General features: G+C 42.4%; 1 protein-coding gene across 3 annotated transcripts in view; it reads left to right on the forward strand.

Annotated features, from left to right (window-relative positions):
- The first annotated feature begins 313 nt into the window (after positions 1-313).
- Positions 314-22,082, forward strand: part of cdh4 (cadherin 4, type 1, R-cadherin (retinal)) — a 229,305-nt gene continuing 207,536 nt past the window's right edge. For 2 of the 3 annotated variants that reach the window (XM_076883786.1, XM_076883788.1), the window contains exons 1-2: positions 314-550; positions 1,808-1,919. In XM_076883786.1, the coding sequence (XP_076739901.1) occupies positions 497-550; positions 1,808-1,919 (166 nt within the window). In that variant the 5' untranslated portion in view covers positions 314-496. The remainder of the gene's footprint in view (positions 551-1,807; positions 1,920-22,082) is intronic. The other variant, XM_076883787.1, reaches the window with a different exon arrangement.

The raw sequence follows: 22,082 nt of genomic DNA on the forward strand, positions 1-22,082 counted from the left end.
ACTGTGGATCAGGGGCAGAGGGGGTAAGTGGTGTGTGAAATAGACTCCAGTTAGCTGATGGACATAAGAAAGGGCTCGGATGGTTGGTTGTCACTCACACAGCCAAAACCGCTTTTGCTCCATCTGAAGTTTAAAAAAAAATATGAATCTAAATTGGCTGGAAAATGCATTTTTCTACCAATAGATCCCAGAAGTGGCACGGGGCATCATCACACAGAGTCATTCGGAGCAAAGACGGTGCACACCGCCTTGCCTGCTCCGCCGTGCGGTAGGAGGGGTTGTAGTGACGCTGTTATCCAATGGGCACCGGCTTCCTCCGGACGGAGCGCAGCGTCTCTGTCTCAGCGGCACTTTTGCGCCAGACAAGTACGGTCGGCATCTCACTCAGCAGTGGAGAAGCGGAAGACAGCGCTCCGGGAATTACTGAGGTGTATTTGGCGAAGAAGACTAATCTTTTCCTCTTTTTACCCCCCACCAACACGCGGGTTTTGCAAAGATGAACGCTGGCTGCGTCATCTTGGCGTGCACCTTACTTGTGGGCGCATCCTCGGTAAGATGAGTTAATTTCTACACGTATAGTCGCCCTAACAGTACGGTGGAAGTGCTGCACTGCTGTAGTGCTTACTTCGGTTTTTGCAGCGCGCTGCAGGGGCGCTCGAAAGTGGCCGTTAACGGATCAGCTTTTGCGCTATGATGGCAACACGATTTGTGTAACAGAATCCCGTGTGGCCCATTTGAAGTTGGTAATTATGTCGGCTCTCACTGCAGTGGAAAAGTCACTGATAACTCTTCGCTTGCCTCCACATCCTGTCGTCCACATAAACTGCAGTGCATTATTGCAGAGGACAGTGGTTTCCAGAGGGGCTTCTCGTGCTGCTTGCTGCGATCAACTTCGTTTACGCGCTCTAATGTCTTCTTTTGTTTTGAGTTAAGGGTTTAGCGCCTAATTACGGACTTCGATTCAAGAGGCAAATGAGCAACAGTATAAATAGCTTATATATATTTTTTTAAATATCCAAACTCAGTCAAATGATGTACTTATTATTATGGGGTTTTGTTGAGGTGTGCTGATAGCAAAGCCGAGTTAGGGGTGGGGGGAGCGCAGTATAATTTCTTTAGAGTAGCATTGATGGTGCGATGAATAAGGTGCATCCCTGGGAGTGCATTCTTCCTCCCCACTGGATAACGTGAGCCTACGGCTATGTCTGTATGTCAGCTATATATTTAAATGCACTTGGCTTTCACACATGCGCACAGACTTCAATCAGCGTGCAATGTATATATTTCATGTTTGAACATTTCCAGCTGGTCATTCTCACCATCTTTCTAATGCTCATTAGTCCTGCCACTTATATTACTTTTCTTTGAGTTTCATTATATTCAGAATGTGTGGATCACATTATTGCCTTAATCATGATGATTATGGTCCTTGAAATAGTGTGTCACGCATTCAGGGTGTAGTCCACCTCTTATACTCCTGCTTCTCGAAATCCTATGTAGACAATAGAGTAGGTAAAGATGGATTAAAGTAATTTATTTCCCTTTAATTCCCAATCTAAGTATCTCCCGTGAAGCTTGATGTATCTTTACAGTGAATCTAAGCAGGTGCCTGCAGCTCCAGAGTTAGATTTCCACACTGTGACGGTCTGAATTTCAACGTGCTGTAGTCTGAAACAAATCATTCACTGTGGCAAGAGAGACTGTGAGATTCAATATCAACTCAAAGAGGCCGTGAGATCAGCTTGTGACCCTGGTGGCTGCAAGTCAATTTGCCAATCTTAACAGGCTGCCTTGTTTTATTCCTCAGGGGAGTAAGGCAGGCCAGCCCCTCAAACCCCCGTGCAGACCAGGCTTCTCCCAGAACTTCTACACGGTGATTGTCTCAAGAGACTTACTGCACGGCCAGAGCATTCTCAAAGGTAAGCCTGCCGCTGCTGGATCTCATTTACCGTCTGATGATAGTTTCTCTTCTTGGCCCAGATGTGTTCCTGACTAGTGTGATCGAATGAGTAGGTTTGCGTATACTTTTGCGAGTGGTAGAAGGAATATATTATGGTGCGCGAATGACTTCCGACAACGCAAACTTGCCTGGGCAACCTAAGAAACCCATCTCGAGCACAGGGATATCATTTTATAATTAAGCAGAAGGCTTGGGGAAAAAAAACTCGCCATGCCATTAAAAATGATGACTGTGTGTGTGTGTAACGCATTCTGTTCAAAGGTTTCTATGTGGTGTGACGGCGTATTGATAAATGAACAATTGCTTTACACTGCTGTAGTAAAAACAACACATTTGTTCTTTGTTTGATTGACTGAGCAGCGAGATCACAGAGCAAAATAATCTTAATAGCTTCTTCCCCTTTCTGCACGTTGCAGCTGGAATGCTCCAAACCTTCTTCTTTTCTTTCCACTTTTCATTGTAATATGTTTTCCGTCCTTTTTCTTTTCTTTCTGTTTTTTAGAGGAATTCAATTCTGTTGTTGTTCGCTCCATTTCTTTTCAGTGGAGGCAGTGTACTGAATCTACAGAAGTTCATCTCCTGCCATTTAAAGGATGCTCTTTTTTTCTTCAGTGTGTCTCTTCTGTTTGCTGGTGCATCCTAACCATATTGGAAATACAGCCATATTCCTGTGTCCCAATTTGCATAACTGACAGATAAACAGCACCTTTGACATTTGCTGGATGTGCTTCTATAAAACAGAACTTCAAAAATTCTAGATGATGAAATTACCCCCAAGACGAGAAGAGAGGAGGCCGTGAAGTTATATTACTTTGGTATTTTGAGCATTGCGAAGCTGCACCAAGTTCCTGCTATGAGAGTTCAGGGACTTGGTTTTTAAATTGGGCCCAATATTTAGGTTGTTTCACATTTTCTTCTCTTTTTTTTCTCATCCGTTGCAACTTACATCACTGTTATTCATACTTGTGGGTAACAGCTCAACAGCAGTGTACAATAAGCTTACCTCTCCCCTGACACTTTGCCTTTATAGCCGAATATTTGTCTATTGTTATGTGAAATGCTATTTGCCAGGAGGAAATGACATTCTCATTGTAACAGCTGTTCGAGCATTTTCTGACTGCAAGGAAAACAACTGAATTATTCTGGAGGTTATTTTGTTATTTAGGTAGCTGACAAGGACAGTGCAGCTGGTCAGTGGGGAGCCAGTTTGCCTGAAGGGGCTCAGGGCTCAAGGTTTCAGCCTGTTTAGAAATGGGCTCAGGCATCCTCACTGACCCAAGCAGTATTAACGGAGAGTGATATGTATCCAGACTAGAGCAGGGCGATATGGCCAAAAATATTTATCACGATATATATTTGAAAATTTGCGATAACGATATAACTGACGATATAATTGATGCGAGACAAAATACAACTCCACAACATTACTAGCGCAAAAAGACAACCTTCCATTTATTTTCACTTAAACAAGAAGCTGGTTTTTATGTACATTAAAGCTTTATAAAAATGTAACAGTGCAAATGCAAATTCCTGAAAGTTTAACCCAAAGGCATTTCCAGTAGAAATGGGCTGACATATCCTGAGCATAACCATGTATAATATCCACTGAAGTTAAAAAGAGGTGCTTTGCAACATTAAACTGCAGTGTGCAGTACGCATTTTTCGGACCATAAGGTACACGGGATTATAAGGCACATTAAGCGAAACAAAGCAGTCAGATAAATCAAACTTTATTAAACTCATTCTTCTTGCTTCCTCCACTTCTGTACCATTGATTCATTAATGTTGAATTCTCTGGCAGCTGAGCTATTCCCATGTTGTTGCAGTATATTAATGACTAACCTCGTATTGTGGATGGATTATCTCAGTTGTTCTCCTGACTGAAGTTTGGTCCGTTTACAGCATCCTGCCATGCGATTGCATTTGTCTCTAACCATGAGGAACCTTCACGTTAACTTTTATAAGTGGAAAAGTGTTAGTGTTGGTCCTCCAGCTTCACTGTTTATGTTATGCTAACATTGCTGTGTCGCTAGCGATCACGTAGCACATCATTATATACCAGCTAGCCCAACTTCAGTAACCCTACAAACGTCACTGCTGTTTAGTTTCCTGTCTTCATTTATGTTGGAAGTGATAGCAGAGCTGTACGTTTGAATTTTTTCAGAAATCTCTCAGTCAGAACATGCTATATCATGCTTAGGTAACTAGCGAAACTAGCGAGCTAACTTCCGCTAGCTTCCTGCTAACTTCTAACTCCGTTAAATGTAATAACTTTTGTTTTCATGGATGCCTGGAAGTTAAACTTTATAGTTACACCTGGTAAAGCAGCAATGCTGATCGTTTTATTAAAGATCAAAGAATTTAGACAGTTTTCAACTCTCAGTGATGCTGCAGTGTTGTTTGACCTGAAGTCAAATATACGGAGTTTGGGACCCAGATTACTCCCAGATTTAAGAGCATCTTAGTCCGACAAATACGACAATAACAACGGCCGCTTGCATGTTCTGCAAAAAAATGTGCTTTGTTGTGTATCTGACGGACAAACACCAAACCAGTTCCACATCACGGAAGTTGCACCATTTTTACAAACCAACAATCGGCCATGTGCGTATGAAAACAAAGGCACTGCGCATGCGCGTTTTACTCCCATTCTATCGCGATATTTCATTTTCCTATCGTTGCCTAACATTATACCGGTATTACCGTGAACGGTATAATATGGCCCAGCCCTAATCCAGACAGATATTGTATGTCGATTCCTCCTTTATGCTTGTGGGTGTCTCGGGGTGTGGGGGTGTTACATGCATGCGATTCAGCCTGGTGTACATATTAGCTGACGCTTGAATTCGAGAAAATGTCACAGCAACGCTCAGCTGCATTAGTTTGATGTATCTTACGTGGTGCGTCAGCTCCGGCTTTGATCCATATCGCCTTTGCTTCAAGTCTCCGTCTCTCACTGTCTGTCTGCGTTTGTTCTTGGTAAAAATCAATCTGAGAACCATATTGTCTTCCTCAAAACTGCCATTCAAAAGGATATAGCTGCAGCTGCTTAAGTTCTCATGCACCGCCTAATGTGAATTGGCTAGCGTTACTTAAGGTTTGCATTCTATACAGTGGGACACAATGTGGGAGGAAGTCTTTAATAATAATGCCACAATATGTATAACCTGAATCTGTCACTTAACAATAAAAAAAAAAAAATGAATGGATGTAGAATGAAATTAAAGGAGGGGGTGGGATGCTCAAGAGCTGGCTATGGGGGTTGCTGGACTACTGAGGTCTGTGTGGCTGCTGTCTCCCTGGAGAGATGGACAGTGAGCAGTTGAGGGAAGGACCAAAAAGCTTTGGCCCAGCAGGTGCAGTGTGAACCAGGCTTCTGTTTCCAGTCACTGAACAATATGTGTGCCTCTCCTCCTTTCATGCTGAGGTTGCAGGGGGAGTTGTCTTTCTTGTAGTTTATTGTTTTGATGCTGTGTGGGTAGTTTGGCAGGGCTACACAGTATTTTCCTGTCAAATTCATTAACAACAAACTGCATTTATTTAAGACTTTTGAAATGTTTTTCTCTATATTGTAGATGCATGCATGTGGCCATTTATGACCAAGACCCGCAGCGTTTGCTTAAATGTCCAAACTGGTGTCCTGTTACACTTTCTGTTACTGTTGACAGTTTTGAATTGCACACGTGCAGTAATTAAAATGAATGGGCTACCTCCAAGGGACCCACTGATTTTTAAAAATCTATTTCAGTATAGACCAACAAAAATATAAATTGTAGCGTTTTTAATTTTTTTTTAAATTTTTTTTAAATTTTTATTTTTTTTAAGATTTGGATCCGCTTGTCCCCTTGCAGGGCCAATGCTAATCAATACAAAGATATTCAGGGTGATAACATTTATCCTGTGAAGAAACAGTGTGGTCTCTTCCAGAATGAAAATGACACCATACATAGGATGTGAGGGATATATCATATTCTGCGGGACTGGCAAAAACAGATCGCAACCTAAGTGATCACCAGATATCGGACCAACATGTTAGACAGCGCTCTCTCCCACCTTTGTCAAAACAAACACACACACATTGGAGTTTAGGGTCTGGTGGGGGTTCCACCTTTCCAAGAGAGGGCAGCATCTCATGACCCAACACTGTCCTAGAACATCTTACGCTCTGTTAATGTTTCACTCATCTGTATGCACATGTAGTCTGTTTTATTTGTGAGGATTAAAGAAATAACACAGAGTAAAGGTTGAGTAAGGTAGCCACACTTGAACTGGCAGTTCAGCAGAGTTCACATTTAATGCCTTTAAGCCATAGCCTATCAGGGGACTCCAAGCTGCAATTCTATCTGCATTGGATGCTTTAAGAGTCCATGAGGGAGGGGAGTTTTCTCAAGCCACAAAGGATTGTGTAACCCTTTCTTTATAGGAATCTATTTGGCATCACCCTATATCTCACAGAGAGTCTACAGGAGTGTCATGTTTCCTCCTCACTCTTTTTCATTTGTGGAGTCCTGCACAGGTAAAACTGGAATATTCACTAATAAAGCAGGTATAATAATATTTTGTATTGCAGCAATACCTTCTTTTCTTAATGCTATGATATCTCAGATTTATCTTTATTGGTCATGATTATTATGTTGGGAATGAGAATGAATCAGTAGAGTGCATGTTTTTTTTCTGGATTTGACAAAATAGAAACCAATAGACACTCTCTAAACACATTCTGCCATTAAAACTTGTCAGCAGTTATTATTGGTATGGTTTAATATCCTTGCAGCTTTTCTGTACTTCCTCCTGTACAGTACAATGCAAAAGTCCCAAGCCTTTGATGTAGTCTTCAGGAGTAGGTCTCCAAGCTTCTTGATGAACACTCAAACCTCTTCTTTGGATGTTGGCGGCTGTTTGTTCTGTTCTCTGTTGAGATGATCCCACACTGCTTCAATAATGTTGAGATCTGGACTCTGGGGAAGCTGATTCATGACTGTTTGCTTGGGATCATTATCTTGTTGAAATCCTATTGAGTCCATTGCCTGTCAGATGTTTTCTAGATGGTATTGCATGGTGGATCAAAACCTGACCTTACTTTTATGTGTTCTGAACTCCTTTAATTTTGAAAAGATCCACATAACCACTGGCTGAAATGTAACCCCAAAACATAAGAGAGCCTCCACAGTTTTTTACAGATGGCTGTAGATCCTCACTGTTTACGTCTGTCCTGACCTCCTCCATGCACAATGACAAAAATTCAGAAATTCCAAATTTGAATTCATCACTCCATAAGACCTGTGGCAACTGATTTTCAGTTTTGCAAAGTGCCTGATGACGCAATTTAAAACTGGTTCTTTGCTAACTTGTTTGCCATGTGTGCACAAATCCCGTGAGTTTAGGTTTTTTTTTTTTTAATTAATTCATAAAGGATTCATATTTCAGCCTTAAGTGGCTTTAAAATAACAAACAAACAAAATCCTCTGAAAATGGTCAGGTACAAGGACTGGACTGAGAATGAGCAAAAAAGCAGCCAATGCCCAAAGGAAAAATTTGAAAGACCTTCAGAAAGCCTGGAGAGCTATTACTCAAGACCACTTTAAAATATGACAAGAAAGTCTGGCTCCTCGGAAGCAAAGTATGAAGAAATGACGGGTGCCTCCAGACTTTTGCACAGTACTATAGGTAAAGTGAAATGTCTGCTCAAGTACTGAAAGGTCATTGTAGAAGTGCAATGCATCATTCAGTGTCCTCTTAAAACATTTTTCACTGGCTGAATAGGTTAAAAAGGCTGTTATTGCTTTGAGGTTGACCACAGAAGACCTTTGTTTAACTAAATCACAAATCTCTGCGCTGCCGCAAAGTTGTGCTGAATAAATCATCCCATGCTCCCGTGGATAGGTTTATCTGAGGCAGGGTCAGGATTGGAGGGGAAGGCAGTGGCACACAGGCGAGCAGACAGGCAGGCCCTGAGTCGTGGTCCGTGCAAATTCCCACTGTGGGCAGATAAGCCGTGAAAAGAAATATTCCAGTGATTGCACATCACTGTGTAAACCATCACCACGCTCCAAGAGCCGGACCAGTCACCTAGGAACACGCACAAAGGGGATGTGGTCTCAGCACAAAAGAAATTGATTCGAAATACGGTTTGGTCAGGACGCTGTCTCTTTAAGTCACTGTGAGAGCATACTTGAAAAGACAATAGTGATGACTTTTGCCATTCCAGCAGCACAGTGAACACCACATATTTCTCCCTGTGTTAGCAAGATATGATTGATTCAGTAGATTCCAAAATATCATATTTTTAAGCCTCACACTGAGGAAGACCACTTTATTGTGGGCAAAGGAAAAATAAAAGCACAGTGATGAAAACTCACTGTTTGTGGCATAAAAACATCAGGATAGACGTGCGCTTTATAATGTCATTGCCATGTTTTCACTTCCCCTAGACGATGAACTCGGAGATGAACTCGGTTATGAAAAAATATAATCCACAATAAGATGTCTTTCCTTGGTTCCTTCATCCTTGGGTTTTTAATTTAAATTTGGGTCTTGCGGTGCGTACAGGAGAAAAATTAAACACACCGTCCTTTAATCTAAAAGATTAATTTAAGGAGGATTCTGCCTTCATCAGCTGTACGCTTTCAGCATGGATTTCCTGTTGTTTAATTCCATCTCTAAAAGTTACACATACAGAATGGCTTGTAACATGACCCCAATTAGACTACAGCAGGAAAATCTGGCAAGGAGCCATATCTGCTTTGAAACAGCCAGCTCAGCGTTTACTCTAGCGTGGAGAACTTCTGACTCCTAACCCACTATCCAAAGTGACAGGGCTTTCATAAGTACGTCCAGACCCAAGAACTGGGGGTGAGTCGGGAGAGGGGGGGGGGATTATGTTTCCAGGCATTTGATAAGCGGAATGCCATTTTCCTTCTGACTCACGAACGTCTCTCTTGTCCTCCGGAGAGTCTTTCATCTCTGCAGCCAGGACCTGCAGTCTGTGGCGAGCTGATAGAATACAGGTACAGAAGATGAGCCACATCATTTCTCTTTATCTCGCCTGCCTTCTTACCAAACCAAGCTACGCTCCTATATCCCTCAAACTTACATACATGCTGAGCCAATTCCATCAAGCAAACCACCCAAGATAAAGGACAAGCCACAGCACAATGCTTTTTATCCTGTTTTGTAGTCATTTTCTCTTCGGAGGTAGTAAGTAAAAAAGGGGCTTTTGATAGATAGGAAACTGGCTGTCGGCAGAAATATCACCGCTAGGGCCTATTTGTGAATTTTAATAGCGCTAGTGGACTGATCTTGACTGTGCCCCTCTTAACTGTATACTACTATTTGTTTAGTCTCGTGGTTAGTCACTGGGTCATGGCCTCTACTCTCATGGAGTTTCATTACAACACAGATAGCTTCATTGCGGTCCCGTATGATGCCCTCTGAGAGACGGCCGCGATTCATCTCGAGCTCCTTGTGTTTAGATGGCGATAAGCTGTCAGAGACAAACCCAACCCCTTAGACTCCTGCTGCATTTTAAGAGCACCGTGCAGTCTGTTTGGTACGGTTATGCAGTAGATCTACATTTCCTGACAAAATAGCTAATTGTGCCCTGAATACCGACCTTCAAATGGAGCTAACCACGATATTATCAGACCTGTGATTGCATCTGAAAGAGCTGGCGGCCGTGGGTTAAATCATAGAGTGATTATAAAGAAAAAAGGAAGAACTGGGCACTTCTGATGGTGTTAGCCAAAAAGAAGTCCTTGGCAAGGGATTAACGGATAAGAAATTAGGCTGCGTTGAATGGAGAACTGGAGACTTTACTACTGTATTTCAGGAGTTGAGACAAGGGCAGATTTACACAAAAATATTCATGGGAAGTTTTAAGTATTTCTCAGAAACTATTTCCAGATTACACTTTGACCCTCCTCAATAGGTTTTTCGCACGTTATCAAAGTAGTTTTCTGAAGACGTGAACATTACCTCCATTGCTCATCTCCTTGTCTTCTGGGAATCCTATTTGCATTTGTTCTTGAAAACCTTTTTAATTGACCACCCTCGCTCACAATCAATGTGTATTAGCCCTTTGCATCTCAGTGCACTTTAACGATCTGTGGCCTTGATTAAGACTCCTTTTTGTTGCAGGGCAGAAATGAACCATTATCCCACTAGGAGACCTCTGTTTCACCTTTTAGCTGCAAGTGTAACCCAGAATGTAGCAGTTCATTACTGAGGTTTTTTCCCCCTCCTGCCCTCTGGGCTTGCTGGATTTACATTCATCTAAATACAAATCAGGTGTTCAGTATTGAAGCGGTGAATCTTTAGCTGAAATTATTTACTTGCATATTATTATGCTTGTTTGTATTATCATGACAAAGAACACTTGAGTGTTATTTCAATGGATTATTGGATAGATAATAGTGATTACAATTAATACTACACTAACCCAGCCAATGAGTTGGAAAAGAAGGGAGTGAGAGCTCAGTGCAAGCCTTGTCTGCTTGAAAATAATGTGGAAAAGCTCAGTTTGAACCGATTTTCTGTTTTTGCTACCCGTCGGAAATTGTGCCTTTTCAAAGTCGTGATTGGCTTTGAGTCATGACAAACTTTCTTTTCTTTTCCTCCTTAGAAATGAAATCCGCTTGGCAATAAAAAAGCTGAAATTCACGTACTGTAGACTACATATATTCTCTAGCTGACCCCTGTGAAGTCGTGCTTGAATGTTTAGTGTCGTCTGTGCCACCTTTGAGATTGTGTATGTCTATAATTACTCTGGAGTGGATCTCGTTTAGAGGAGATGATTCGCCAGTCTTCGCACTCATTCAGCGCCTCTCCCGGACACCAAGAAATCAAGTGGAGGATGAGAGTTTGAAAGAGAGAAGAAGGAGAAGGAGGTTGAAAAACAGCATTCTTAAGCACCATCTTTCAAACGAGCTTTTTGTGCACTTTTGAAGGACACCATAACATTTCCATCACCTCATCAAGTTGCTGAAGCGCAGCACGGTGGCACGGTGGTTAGCACTGTTGCCTCACAGCAAGAAGGTCCTGAGTTCAATTCTACCATCAGCCCGGGGTCTTTCTGTGTGGAGTTTGCATGTTCTCCCCGTGTTTGCGTGGGTTCTCCCCAGGTACTCCGGCTTCCTCCCACAGTCCAAAGACATGCACATTATTCAATTAACCTATCCCCACAATCTAAATTGCCCATAGGCGCAAATGGTTGTCTGTCCCTGTGTGTTAGCCCTGCGACAGACTGGCGACCTGTCCAGGGTGTACCCTGCCTCTCGCCCTATGACAGCTGGGATAGACTCCAGCACCCCCCGCGACTCTGAAAAGGATAAGCGAATAGATGGATCAAGTTGCTGTTTTAGAATATGTGTTTACTGATGTCTACCAACCAGAACTCTCTGGTAGGCAGACAACCATGCCTCCCTGTTTTCTTGCCCCTCCTCCACTCTCATGCCTACGTCAGGGGCTCAAAGTGACTTATGGCTTCTCAGTTTCTTGATGAATTATGGCCAAGAAGTTTGACCTTGTGCCGCCACTTGACCTCACATGTCCCCCAACAGTCATATCCCCAGTCCAAAGCACTGGAAGAGATGAAGAACATGGCCCAATCAAAGTGATTTACGTCAGGCTAGACTAAAAGCATAGATCCTTCTAAGCTGCTAGTCTGTATTGCTCTGTACAGCCATTTCAGAAGCTATGGGGTTTTTGCTTAATTAAAAGACTACACTGTCAAGATGCCTTTGTTCTACAAACTCTAATATCAAAAAGGTCCTCGCCCGAGAGAGGCTTGCACTCTACTTTGTCCTTTGGATTAATTCAGCTTGGAATCTATATTTGATCAGGGCACTCGCATGGTCTTGTTTTTGCTATATTCTCTGGTTCATTTTTTGTTTAATGGGTAAGCACACAGTATATTTTGTGTACTGGCCGTGTCTGTGTGTTTGTAGGCAGTGCTCCATCCAGAGGGTGATTATTTTAAATGGAGAAATTAAAGGATTACAAATCAGCCCTGTAATCCAGCTGTCAATCTCATGGCTCATTAGTAAGCAAAGGAGAGGGATGAGGGAAAGACAGAGATATGCAGCACACTGTGAGAGAGGCATACCTGTTTTATAGCGCTACATCTGACAGTCACCCAGAAAGGAATGTTGTCTGCGTTTTTCTGTTAATTAACAACTTTCGTTGCTTTTCATTACTTTTAAAAAGAAGGATTGTTTTCACTGTGATTTCGACTTCAAAATTCAATTTGTCACCTGCTGTGCAAATGTGAAAACATTTTTTTTCGCATATTTGGTAAAATATACTAAATTAAAATAACACAGGCTGTGACATTTCGAATAGAAAGTGTTCGATTTTTACGACCGATACTGATAAACAGGTTTCAGCGATAAACAATATTTCCTGACATTTGCTATGTGTACTTATTTATTGATTCGTTTATGTTCCGCCCTACTCTGCTCGGGTCAGCTGCTCCAAAGACATGTTGCAAAAAAGGAGGTTGCAGAGTGCCCTCTAGTGGACAAACTATGCATTATCTACACTCATAACATGGTTGAAGGGTGTTTCTACAATCTTTACTTTTTACATTTTTTTTATTAGTTGTCAAATAGAAAATATTAGTTGATAATATTCGGATAAATTAGCTGGGCTCTAATTTTTAATCATGTTAAACTGTCTAATATAGTTTGCCGGTGTCGTGTGTCGTCTGGCACTGGAACTTTGGCAGCGGGTTGTGTGGGTTTTCGGGGTGGGGTGTCTGATTCTGGTGTATCTCACTCTTAATCACTTTGGTGTTTTGTTACATTTGAAGATTAGGTTGACGACTTGGGTTACTTGTGGTTTTCCTCAGCAGCTTTTGCACTGTGGTGTGGTGCATTGTCCTGCTGAGAGGAGGTGGCTGATCTGCATATGGTGGTGGTGGTGTGGGGGAACTTGGTCTGCAACAACATGTAGGTTTGGCAGTAACATTCACATAAATGCCAATGGCCCTCCAGATTTCCTAGCAGAACGCTTTATAACAAGATGTTCAGTGTTACGCACCTCACTGTCAGTGGTTTTAATGTCGCTAATGTTGAGTGCTGCTTCACCGTAGCTGCTACTCACAGTTGATGTACATACCGCGTATGTGTGTGTGCGTGCTGTAGATTAGCCTCAGAGTTAAAAGATATACAGCATCCAAACCATTTTTCACCAGGCTCTGAGGCACATAAAAGAAACGGTTTGGGAAACGATGGCACCGTAAAAGAAAATAGAAACACAAATCTTGACTCCATCATGGAAGGAAGGGGGGAAATTACATTTCCTATGGCGGTGACGCGTTTTGGATTTGATTGTATCAATTTGCTGTCTATTTTGATCTAAAAAGAGGGCTCTGTGAAGGCTTATTTGCTCCTGCACAGTTACTGTGAATACCCACTGCTGGGAACTATTCCTCACATAGTTCTTCTCATTTAATTTAACATTCCCTGTCATCTGTCTTTTATTCTAACATTTTTCATGGGTTGTACTTCAGCTATGTATTTGTCTCAGGTTAAGTTTATTTAAACTTTACACCTTCCTACTTGCACTTGCATATAATCTTGTAGTCACGATACAGACAAAGTGTCAAGGTGTGTTTCTGCTAAATTTGTGGCATCTTCTACTTCTATAGCTGTGACTGGCTTGATTTGCTGAAAAGATAATGTTGTTGCCACAGCATAGAGAATTTATTTGAACTTTCTGCAGGCAGAATGTTTCAAAGAGTTTATTCTGTCCTTGATTTAAGTGGCTGATTTGGAAATCCCAGTATGAAGAAATGCTCCTTCCTGTTGTGATGCAGATTTGATTGTGGGAGGCTGATGAATCTGCAAATATGGTTTGCTGACCAGAACAAACAAAAGAACTGAATCGATTCTGTATCCTGTATGCCCTCATTGCCAGTGTTAATGTCAGTGATGAATTATATTTTCCTTTGTTTTTATTACTGACTTTGTTTTCCTTCCGTGAACACATTATCTCTGCTGTCTATCTGTCTGATTTCCTCTTTCTCAGAATCTGAGGGAGCTAATCTTGCTATTACTGCTTCCTTTGTGAATCCAATTTCTCAAAACTTACGTGCCTGATTTATATTTAGAGCCGGCGTCAAGCAAAAGGATCAGGTCACATATACAAACGAACGCGCTCCCGTACAGTACTGCAGAGGTCCCTGTAGATGTTTGCAGAAATGTTAAATGTGCTTTGACCTCCCGATGGTTTATTTTATACACAGCAATAATGCAGGTGGATTTGTTATTCTACTGTGGAGAACAATTCATTACTGTTTTATATAAACCTTTTTGCACATTTTTTATGTATGTTTGTGGGCTATGTGGACAGGCACACACAATTGGTGGCTTAAAGCTGTGAGCAGTTTAAAGCCACCAGCATTCAACAGTCAGAAATCCACATGGAAAATCATTGTCATGCTAAAAATGTCCCAGGCTCGCACATAAACATGTTTTTAGTTGTCTCTGCATAACAAAATGTAGTGTTTCAATATGTTTAAGTTTGACTTTAGGCAATTTATGCTTTATTTTTAGAGAGGCTGGTAATTTGCGGCGCAACGAGGGAAAATCTGGGGTTGAGAACCCACTTTTTTTGATTGAAATGCGGGAGCAAATCAATATAGCCCTCCTTTTTCTGGCAGCGTGCACTGCAGACACACGCTGGTAGCATCGATCACCGCTTCAGAAGAATCACAGTTTTCCTCTCTCGCTTTGCTCCGCCTCTCTTCCTCGCTCGTTCTCGTTCTCTTGTGTCTTTTCTCTCTGAAGCCTCGTTTAGGTTTTCAGATAAAAATAATAGCTCTGAGAACCAACAGAGAAGAGAGGGATGGAGGAGGAGGAGGGGCCGGTGGTGTTGGTGACAGTGTTTGTGCTCTGCGCCACAACCCAGCAGTAAGACAATAAGAGGCACTCTGACTAACTGTGGCCTCTGGGAATAGAAGCCTTCTTATTGCCACAAACAGCAATTTAGCCTGGGTAAAAGAAAAACGGATATTACTGTGTCATCATGATTACAGCCACCACAGGGCTGTGGTGAAGTGAATGATGGCTGTTTCATCCAGGCAGCTATTTAAATCCAGTGTCAAGTTTATAGCTGTGCAAACCAGTCTTAACATCAAGGCTAATCCGAATGATGACACGTCAGAGCTGCCACAGATAAGGAAATATGGTCTTGCACTGGAGTTTGTTCATATTCCTGTTTGTTCAAAGCACAGTATTTATTACACTCTTGTAGTTTGCATACAACAGTTTATGTCTCTGCTTAAGCATGTTGCCTTGTGATTTGTAGCCTACAGGTTACCGTTGTCCTTTCTAATCTGGCTGTCTGAATTCTAGACCAGAGGACATGGAAGGCTTTGAACGGCTCCCTCAAAGTATCATTATGAAGCGGAGAGTTAAACGTCCTGCTTGAGTAAGCTCTCCTGCCCTGCAGGGCTGTAGACCTACTGCGCATAACTCACCTGTCATGAATAAACATGCGCCATCCATGGCTTTCTGCTGGGTCTCCTGATTTCGCGTTATGATTCACCGCTCGATTTGCATCGCTGTTATGCTTTTCCAAGTTTATATTAAACTACAGAAGTACCATGTGATGCTCTGACCGCAGCGATGGTCACGGCTGTTATTTTTAACTGATGGCGTTACATGCTCGGGTCAGGTTCGGGGTCCCGTAGAGCTCATTATTGTAGAGCTAGGGTGGATGTTGGCAACAAATCAAGACCCTCTTCCACTTCAGCCCTGCAGCGTGTCAGATGAAGTACGAGGAGGATGTCGGAGGAAGGCCTGAACATCACTGCAGTCGTATGTGATCCACATAGCAAGCCGCACAACTGTTTACTCTGACAGTGAGTAAACGACTGGCTTGTTCTCATTCTCCAGTTTTCAGTGTGACAGCTGTATAAAGAAGATCATTGAAAAAATAAGACAAAAATTGTTGACGCCACATGGTTTTCCTTTTTAGTGCTAATTCGAGTCGCGTGCATGTAGAGACGTGGTTGCACTGCGGTTTATGAGAGTGAGATTTGCATGTCTGATAAAGCCGCTTGTGAATCACCGCTATATATATATATATATATTTTGTGCTGTTAATAGATTTTGAACTTTGCCCCATTCACATTTATCCTCCCAGCTTTTTTTTCTTCACACAGGTCGGGTGGGTTAGGTGTCATTTTAACACACACACACACACACACACACACACACACACACACCCGCGCGTGCGCACAAAGCCATTAAAGGAAACAGCTGCAGGTGGAAAAGTTAAGCAGTTTTTACTCATATTAGAATTTCAACTTAAAGCCCTACTTTGGGTTTTTACACATCGTCTTTGAATGTTATCATCTCATTAAATGGCTGTTACGAGTGGTTATCACTCCCATCTCTTATGATCATGTGATTGAGTGCGTGTTAAATCTCCACGGGGCATTTTGCACTGGCAACCTAGAAAATGGAGCTTTCTAAGCATAAGGTGAAACTATATATTTTAGCCCCTCCAAAACTGCCGCTCCACCCGATCCTACCCCAACTTAATGTTTACAAATTCGGTTTGTGAGGGGCAGCCAATGAAATGAAAGACAGCTTAAAGCCAGTGTTAAGGGAAGAAATGGTGAAACTGCACTGCATGGTAATGAGGACTAAAATAATAAGGATTCTTTTGAGCTGTGAATCATTCAAAGCTTCTCTACTAGATTATTTATAAGAATATTAGTATAACAATAAAATCTACTTTAACTTAAAAACTTAAAAACACAAGGAAGCAACATTAGTTGCTCTTTCAGAGTAAACACCCTTTCTTGCGTACGTTTCCAGCAACATGCAAAACCCCAACAAAGTGAGACAAGCTTCTGAGTCTGTAAGTAATAGCTGATAAGATCGATTGGTGGAATTTTAATTAGCTGATAGCATCTCATCCACACCTGATGGCTTTACATCAGTAGCGTCATTGATAAGGCAGGTTGGCTGATGGCTTAGCATGCGTGGTTTTCTGTTACAGCTACACAGGCTGACAAATTCCAAAATGCAAATATAATCCTTATTCATGGTGCATATTAGCAAAATCTTAGCATTTAATTATCATCTGCCATTAAATGGGTAGATGTAAAACACTAACTTTGTCTTGTTAATAGGCGCTAACGGTGACAAAACGTGAGCTGCACCCTTCCAGTACTTGTCGATGCACTTTTCACAATATTCTCTTAATCACGAATCACCTCCAGTCATTTTCATGCTTTAATATGCAAAAGCCTAAACCACTTGTCACCATATTTTAAAAGCATCCAAGAGAAATCAGGGACATCTCAGACATGCAGACAGATTCTTATGTTAATGAATTAAGGCAATTAATGAAGTGTGAAGATGCTACTAAATTGGAGACACTCCCACGCTGAATAGACACACACACACACTCAGACAAAGAGACAGAGACAGGAAGACAGGATGATTTTATTTACTGGTGTAATTCTATCAAGCATCATCAGAAACGGGTCACACATGGGTCATGCACTCTCCTCTCCTCTCCTCTCTTTCCCCACGGAAACCTTTTAGATCCAATTTGCAGTCGTCTTGTGCCCTTGTTGCTTTCTCTCCTAGCTTCAGAGTATTCACCTGCCTGAAGCTCTGTGTGAACTTCTCTTCACACTCTAGAGATTGTATCTGTCATTCCGGGGGGAGATGGAGCAAAAAGGGGATAAGATGTTGACAGGGGATGTCCCTCTTCACTGTTCTATTGAATATATGACACGTGGCACGCGCACACTGTGTATAGTTCTGCGTGTACACGTAATATGTGTGTGCTTGGATGCTTGATCTTACCCCTATTTTCAATAATCTTGCCACACACCTCCACAAGTCAGGAGCAGGGCCCTAGCAGGCTGCATTCTAAATACTCTCAAGGCTGGAGGCAAAGCAACATGAATTTCAATGAATTATTAAACAGGATTATTTATTTACTTCCTCCGCGTCCTGAACCACCTAACTAGCAAATCTACATAGCATTTTTTTTTTCGAACCTGTGGCACATTTGTATGCATAATTTACTCTCGTGGCTGAATATTTTCTTTAGGATGCCAATTTTAGTGCGTTTTCCCTGCACCTTTGGGAATATTTGAATTGGTGCACTCCTGAAATTCAAATGGACTTTGATTGTACATTAGGTTGTACTCAGCTTGGTGAAGAGATTCATTGTGAAATGTCAGCATAATTTCTTCTGTGGTACTCACACAGTACCTGTCAATTTTGGTTTGTTTTAGATTAATGGCACTCTGTGAATCGAGTGGTATTGTGAGGTGGGCGAGTTTGTGCCGTGTGTGTGTGTGTGTGTGTGTTGGACTATGTTGGCTGTAGGAAAAAGTCATGAATAAGCGAGCAGAGGACTGGAACCCTGCCAGCTTGTGAGACTCCGACGCACTGCAGATGAGCCAAACCTCCATCCATTCACACGGAGCGCTTCGTGTCGGGGTGATGACATTCTCCCACCGTCAGTGCGTTTGTCGGGATTTGTGCGTTTGTGTCGTCAAGTTTCTCTTAACAGATATTGCGCCTTTTTAAAGGCACAGTAAATATCAAAAGTAAACTTAATAAGCAAACAACCCTATGAAGACTTAATGAGAAAATCTTGCTAATCCATGGCAATCAGCCGTATGTATTTATAAAGCCCTGCCTTGGGTCATTAACGGCACAGCACACATCAAACATGGCACCTTAATAAACAGCTACCAGCCCACGTAGAACTGAAGCTCAGAGTGTGTGACCTACGCAAATAGCGCACAGATGAAATGTACATCAAGGAAAATCAGATGGCACCATCATCCCTGCTGTCTGAGCATATTCCAGTGTGATGTGGAGTAGGTGTTAGGTCCAGGACAACACGCCTAAAAGTGCAGGGATGAAGGGAAGTTGATAGAGAAGGATGCTTCTTATATCGCTGGTTCGGCTGCAGCGTGAGCCTGAACTGCGACTATTTTGTATAAGGACTGAATTTGTTACGATTAATTAGACCCGTCAGGGATAATAAATGCATGCATTTGGTGTTCTTTTCTTATTGAGGAGCTGTTGTCGATTTAACTGTACTTTGATTACACACCTACATACTAAATGCTCTAAAAGAACAGTCCTTTCAGCTAGTCTTCATCATTAGCTTTGCTAATTATTTTTTTACTTATGCATTTATGCTCACATTGTGTTGCACATGAATGAAATGGAAATGCAAATGGATACAGCCTAAATTTCCTCAGTGGTAGAAGTTTTAAAAATGTATGAACCCAACCGCACAGTTTTATAACGGCAGATCAGACTCTTCTCAGAAAACCACTCATTCTTCTACCTTTTTTATTTGTGCTCACATGCGGTAGCCTCCTCTGCCCTCAGAATCTCACAGTGACGAGTTTGTTTTCTATTGTAATTAGAAAAGTTTCTTCTTATCATGACTTAAATGTTGCAGTAACCTTGTGTCATTATTATGAGAAAATAACTGTCCTTTCTTAGCCGTACACTGCTGTGTAGTTTAATCAAAGCTTCTTCAACCACCGTCTGCCACGCAGTTGTTCAAGGGAAGGAATACGTTTCATCTGGCTGCTGAGTTTCGCACAGCTGGTGCAGAGAAGACCTCTGACCTCTACCTCTGTCTGACTAGGCGAGCCAGCAGGGTTCACATCATTGTCTCTTCCACATGTACAGTACGAGGTTGAGTGGAACCATGGGAAGTAGTTTGATGTGTGAGCTTCGCGTGATATATCCGATGGTGCTGAGTGTGGGGGCTGGGCTTTGGCTGCGGCCTCCCGTGGAAGCTTCACCTCTGAACCATTTGCTCCTGAATGTCGTTTTTTGAAGTCCTGGGGGAAGGTTAAGTGCTGACAGTTATGTATAATGGCTTCCTCGGGTTATGTTATGTTTGGGGAAAGAGCTGTGCTGCGTTGTCATTTGTAGCCTTGTAAATGCTGTTGAATCAAATCCAGCTGGGCTGAGGCTGAGTGCTGCAGTGCTCAGGTTACACGGCAAACATAATCATTAGAGAAACGGTATTATTCAGCCCGGCATTGTGCTGATGCGCTCTGACATAAGGATATGTGAGAGAAGTTGCATTAAAAAATCTCAGAGGGCACCTCCCTTTCATCACATGGCCACGCACTGCACCATCCACAGCAGGGTCTAAACAGAGGAGGGCTGAGCTGATGACATGCTGTCGAATAGAAACGGAGTTTAAGAACTGAGCTGGGTTAACACAGGCGGACAACAGCATTGCATCTGCTGCTCTGCATTCCTGCTCCTTTATCCAGCCTCTTTCACCCTCTTTTTTTTGTATACCCTTTGCTTTTTCAGTGTCTTCAACATCATTTTTCTTCTCGCTCTGCTCTTTGACATTTACCTCCCTCCTCATTACTCACCCCTCTCTCTTGAATGCTCTTTGGTGTGGTCTCTTGTCTAGCTTTTGTTGAACCATCCTGTAATGCCTCTGCCTGTTTTATTTGTTTTACTGAATCAAGGCCACAACAGTGAGCTCTGACAGGCCTCTCCATCATGCTCGGTCTGGTGATTGATCTCAGATGGGCTTCATGAGACTAAGGACTTACGAAACAAACAAACGGGGTACGCACGAGATGCCCGTGAAGCGTTTTGCACACACAAACACACACTGTCGCACCGTCATACTTCTCCCGGCGATAGTTGACGTCAAGGTAAAAGCTAAACGGTGAAAGTGAAATAATTGAATTTCTATGCTGCCTGTTGTTTGATGGCGATGAAGCATTTTCCAGCACGTTTCAATGTTATTAGTTGTGAGGACTCACAGTAAAAGCCCTTTTATTCACACTTATTAAGATTAGCCTCCATCAGCACATTAGCATGGATGCAGTGGCTTCTTGGCAAGAGCTCTACATCTTACATCCAACTCAATCATTTATGCTGGCCAGTGTTGGTGTCCAGCACCGAAAGATGGCACATGGGGAGGGGGAAGGTGGGGGCAGCAGCCTGCTCCTCAGATGTCCTCAATACATTGGTATAAATCATTATGGTTTTGAATAAATCCCATGTGCTGTGTATTACAATATTTCTTTAGAAATCTTTGGAAATTTTGTCTATGCAGCTCTGCACCTCTCTAAATCAGATAGCATTGATCCATCAAACCCTTTCAGCATCATTACCAAAGAGGAAACTTCTGCAGTTACCTCTGTTTGATTGCTACAAGAGCGAAATGAGATCCAAACTGCACGGTGGCCTGCTTTCTTTTGCACACAGGTGCTCCATTGATAACAAATGATAACAGTGGATTCTCAGAAGGTTGTTTGAGCAAAACGGTCGGCTCATTCGACGGGCCTGCAGTGGTACAGCTGTCAGAGTCAGCACTGTATTAGTGAGCATGTGCATACAGTGCAGGGGGTTTGTGTCTCCTGTGATAGAGGAGACACAAACCCCCTGCAAAAGGTAATGAAAAGAAACGAGCGAGGCGCAGAGGGGTGCAGAGTCAGACCTGAACAAATAGTCCCAAGACAAAACACCGAGCGACTAGCCTAACTATTGTGGGGCGATCGTGGCTCAAGAGTTGGGAGTTCGCCTTGTAATCGGAAGGTTGCCGGTTCGAGCCCCGGCTCGGACAGTCTCGGTCGTTGTGTCCTTGGGCAAGACACTTCACCCGTTGCCTACTGGTGGTGGTCAGAGGGCCCGGTGGCGCCAGTGTCCGGCAGCCTCGCCTCTGTCAGTGCGCCCCAGGGTGTCTGTGGCTACAATGTAGCTTGCCATCACCTGTGTGTGAATGGGTGGATGACTGGATATGTAAAGCGCTTTGGGGTCCTTAGGGACTAGTAAAAGCGCTATATAAGTACAGGCCATTTATTCACAAACACTTTGAAAACAAATGATCTGAGTGTTAATACTTTTTTCTGATTGAACTTAGTCCCACTTTCTCTTTAATTTTCTTGCTCCGTTCACTGATGCTCTTTGACCTTTGGCATATTTCTTGCATAAACACATTCCATTAACAGCAAGTTACTTCAAGCAGATAATTTGCAGTCCGTTAAGGTTAACTGTGTTGAACTCGGATTACTTCCTAAAATTTCTCATAAGGACATTCACGTGTGAGCTTTCTTATGCGAGCTCTTATTTCCATATGA

Source organism: Maylandia zebra, linkage group LG5 (genome assembly GCF_041146795.1).
Source record: "Maylandia zebra isolate NMK-2024a linkage group LG5, Mzebra_GT3a, whole genome shotgun sequence".
NCBI classification, from domain to species: Eukaryota; Metazoa; Chordata; class Actinopteri; order Cichliformes; family Cichlidae; genus Maylandia; species Maylandia zebra.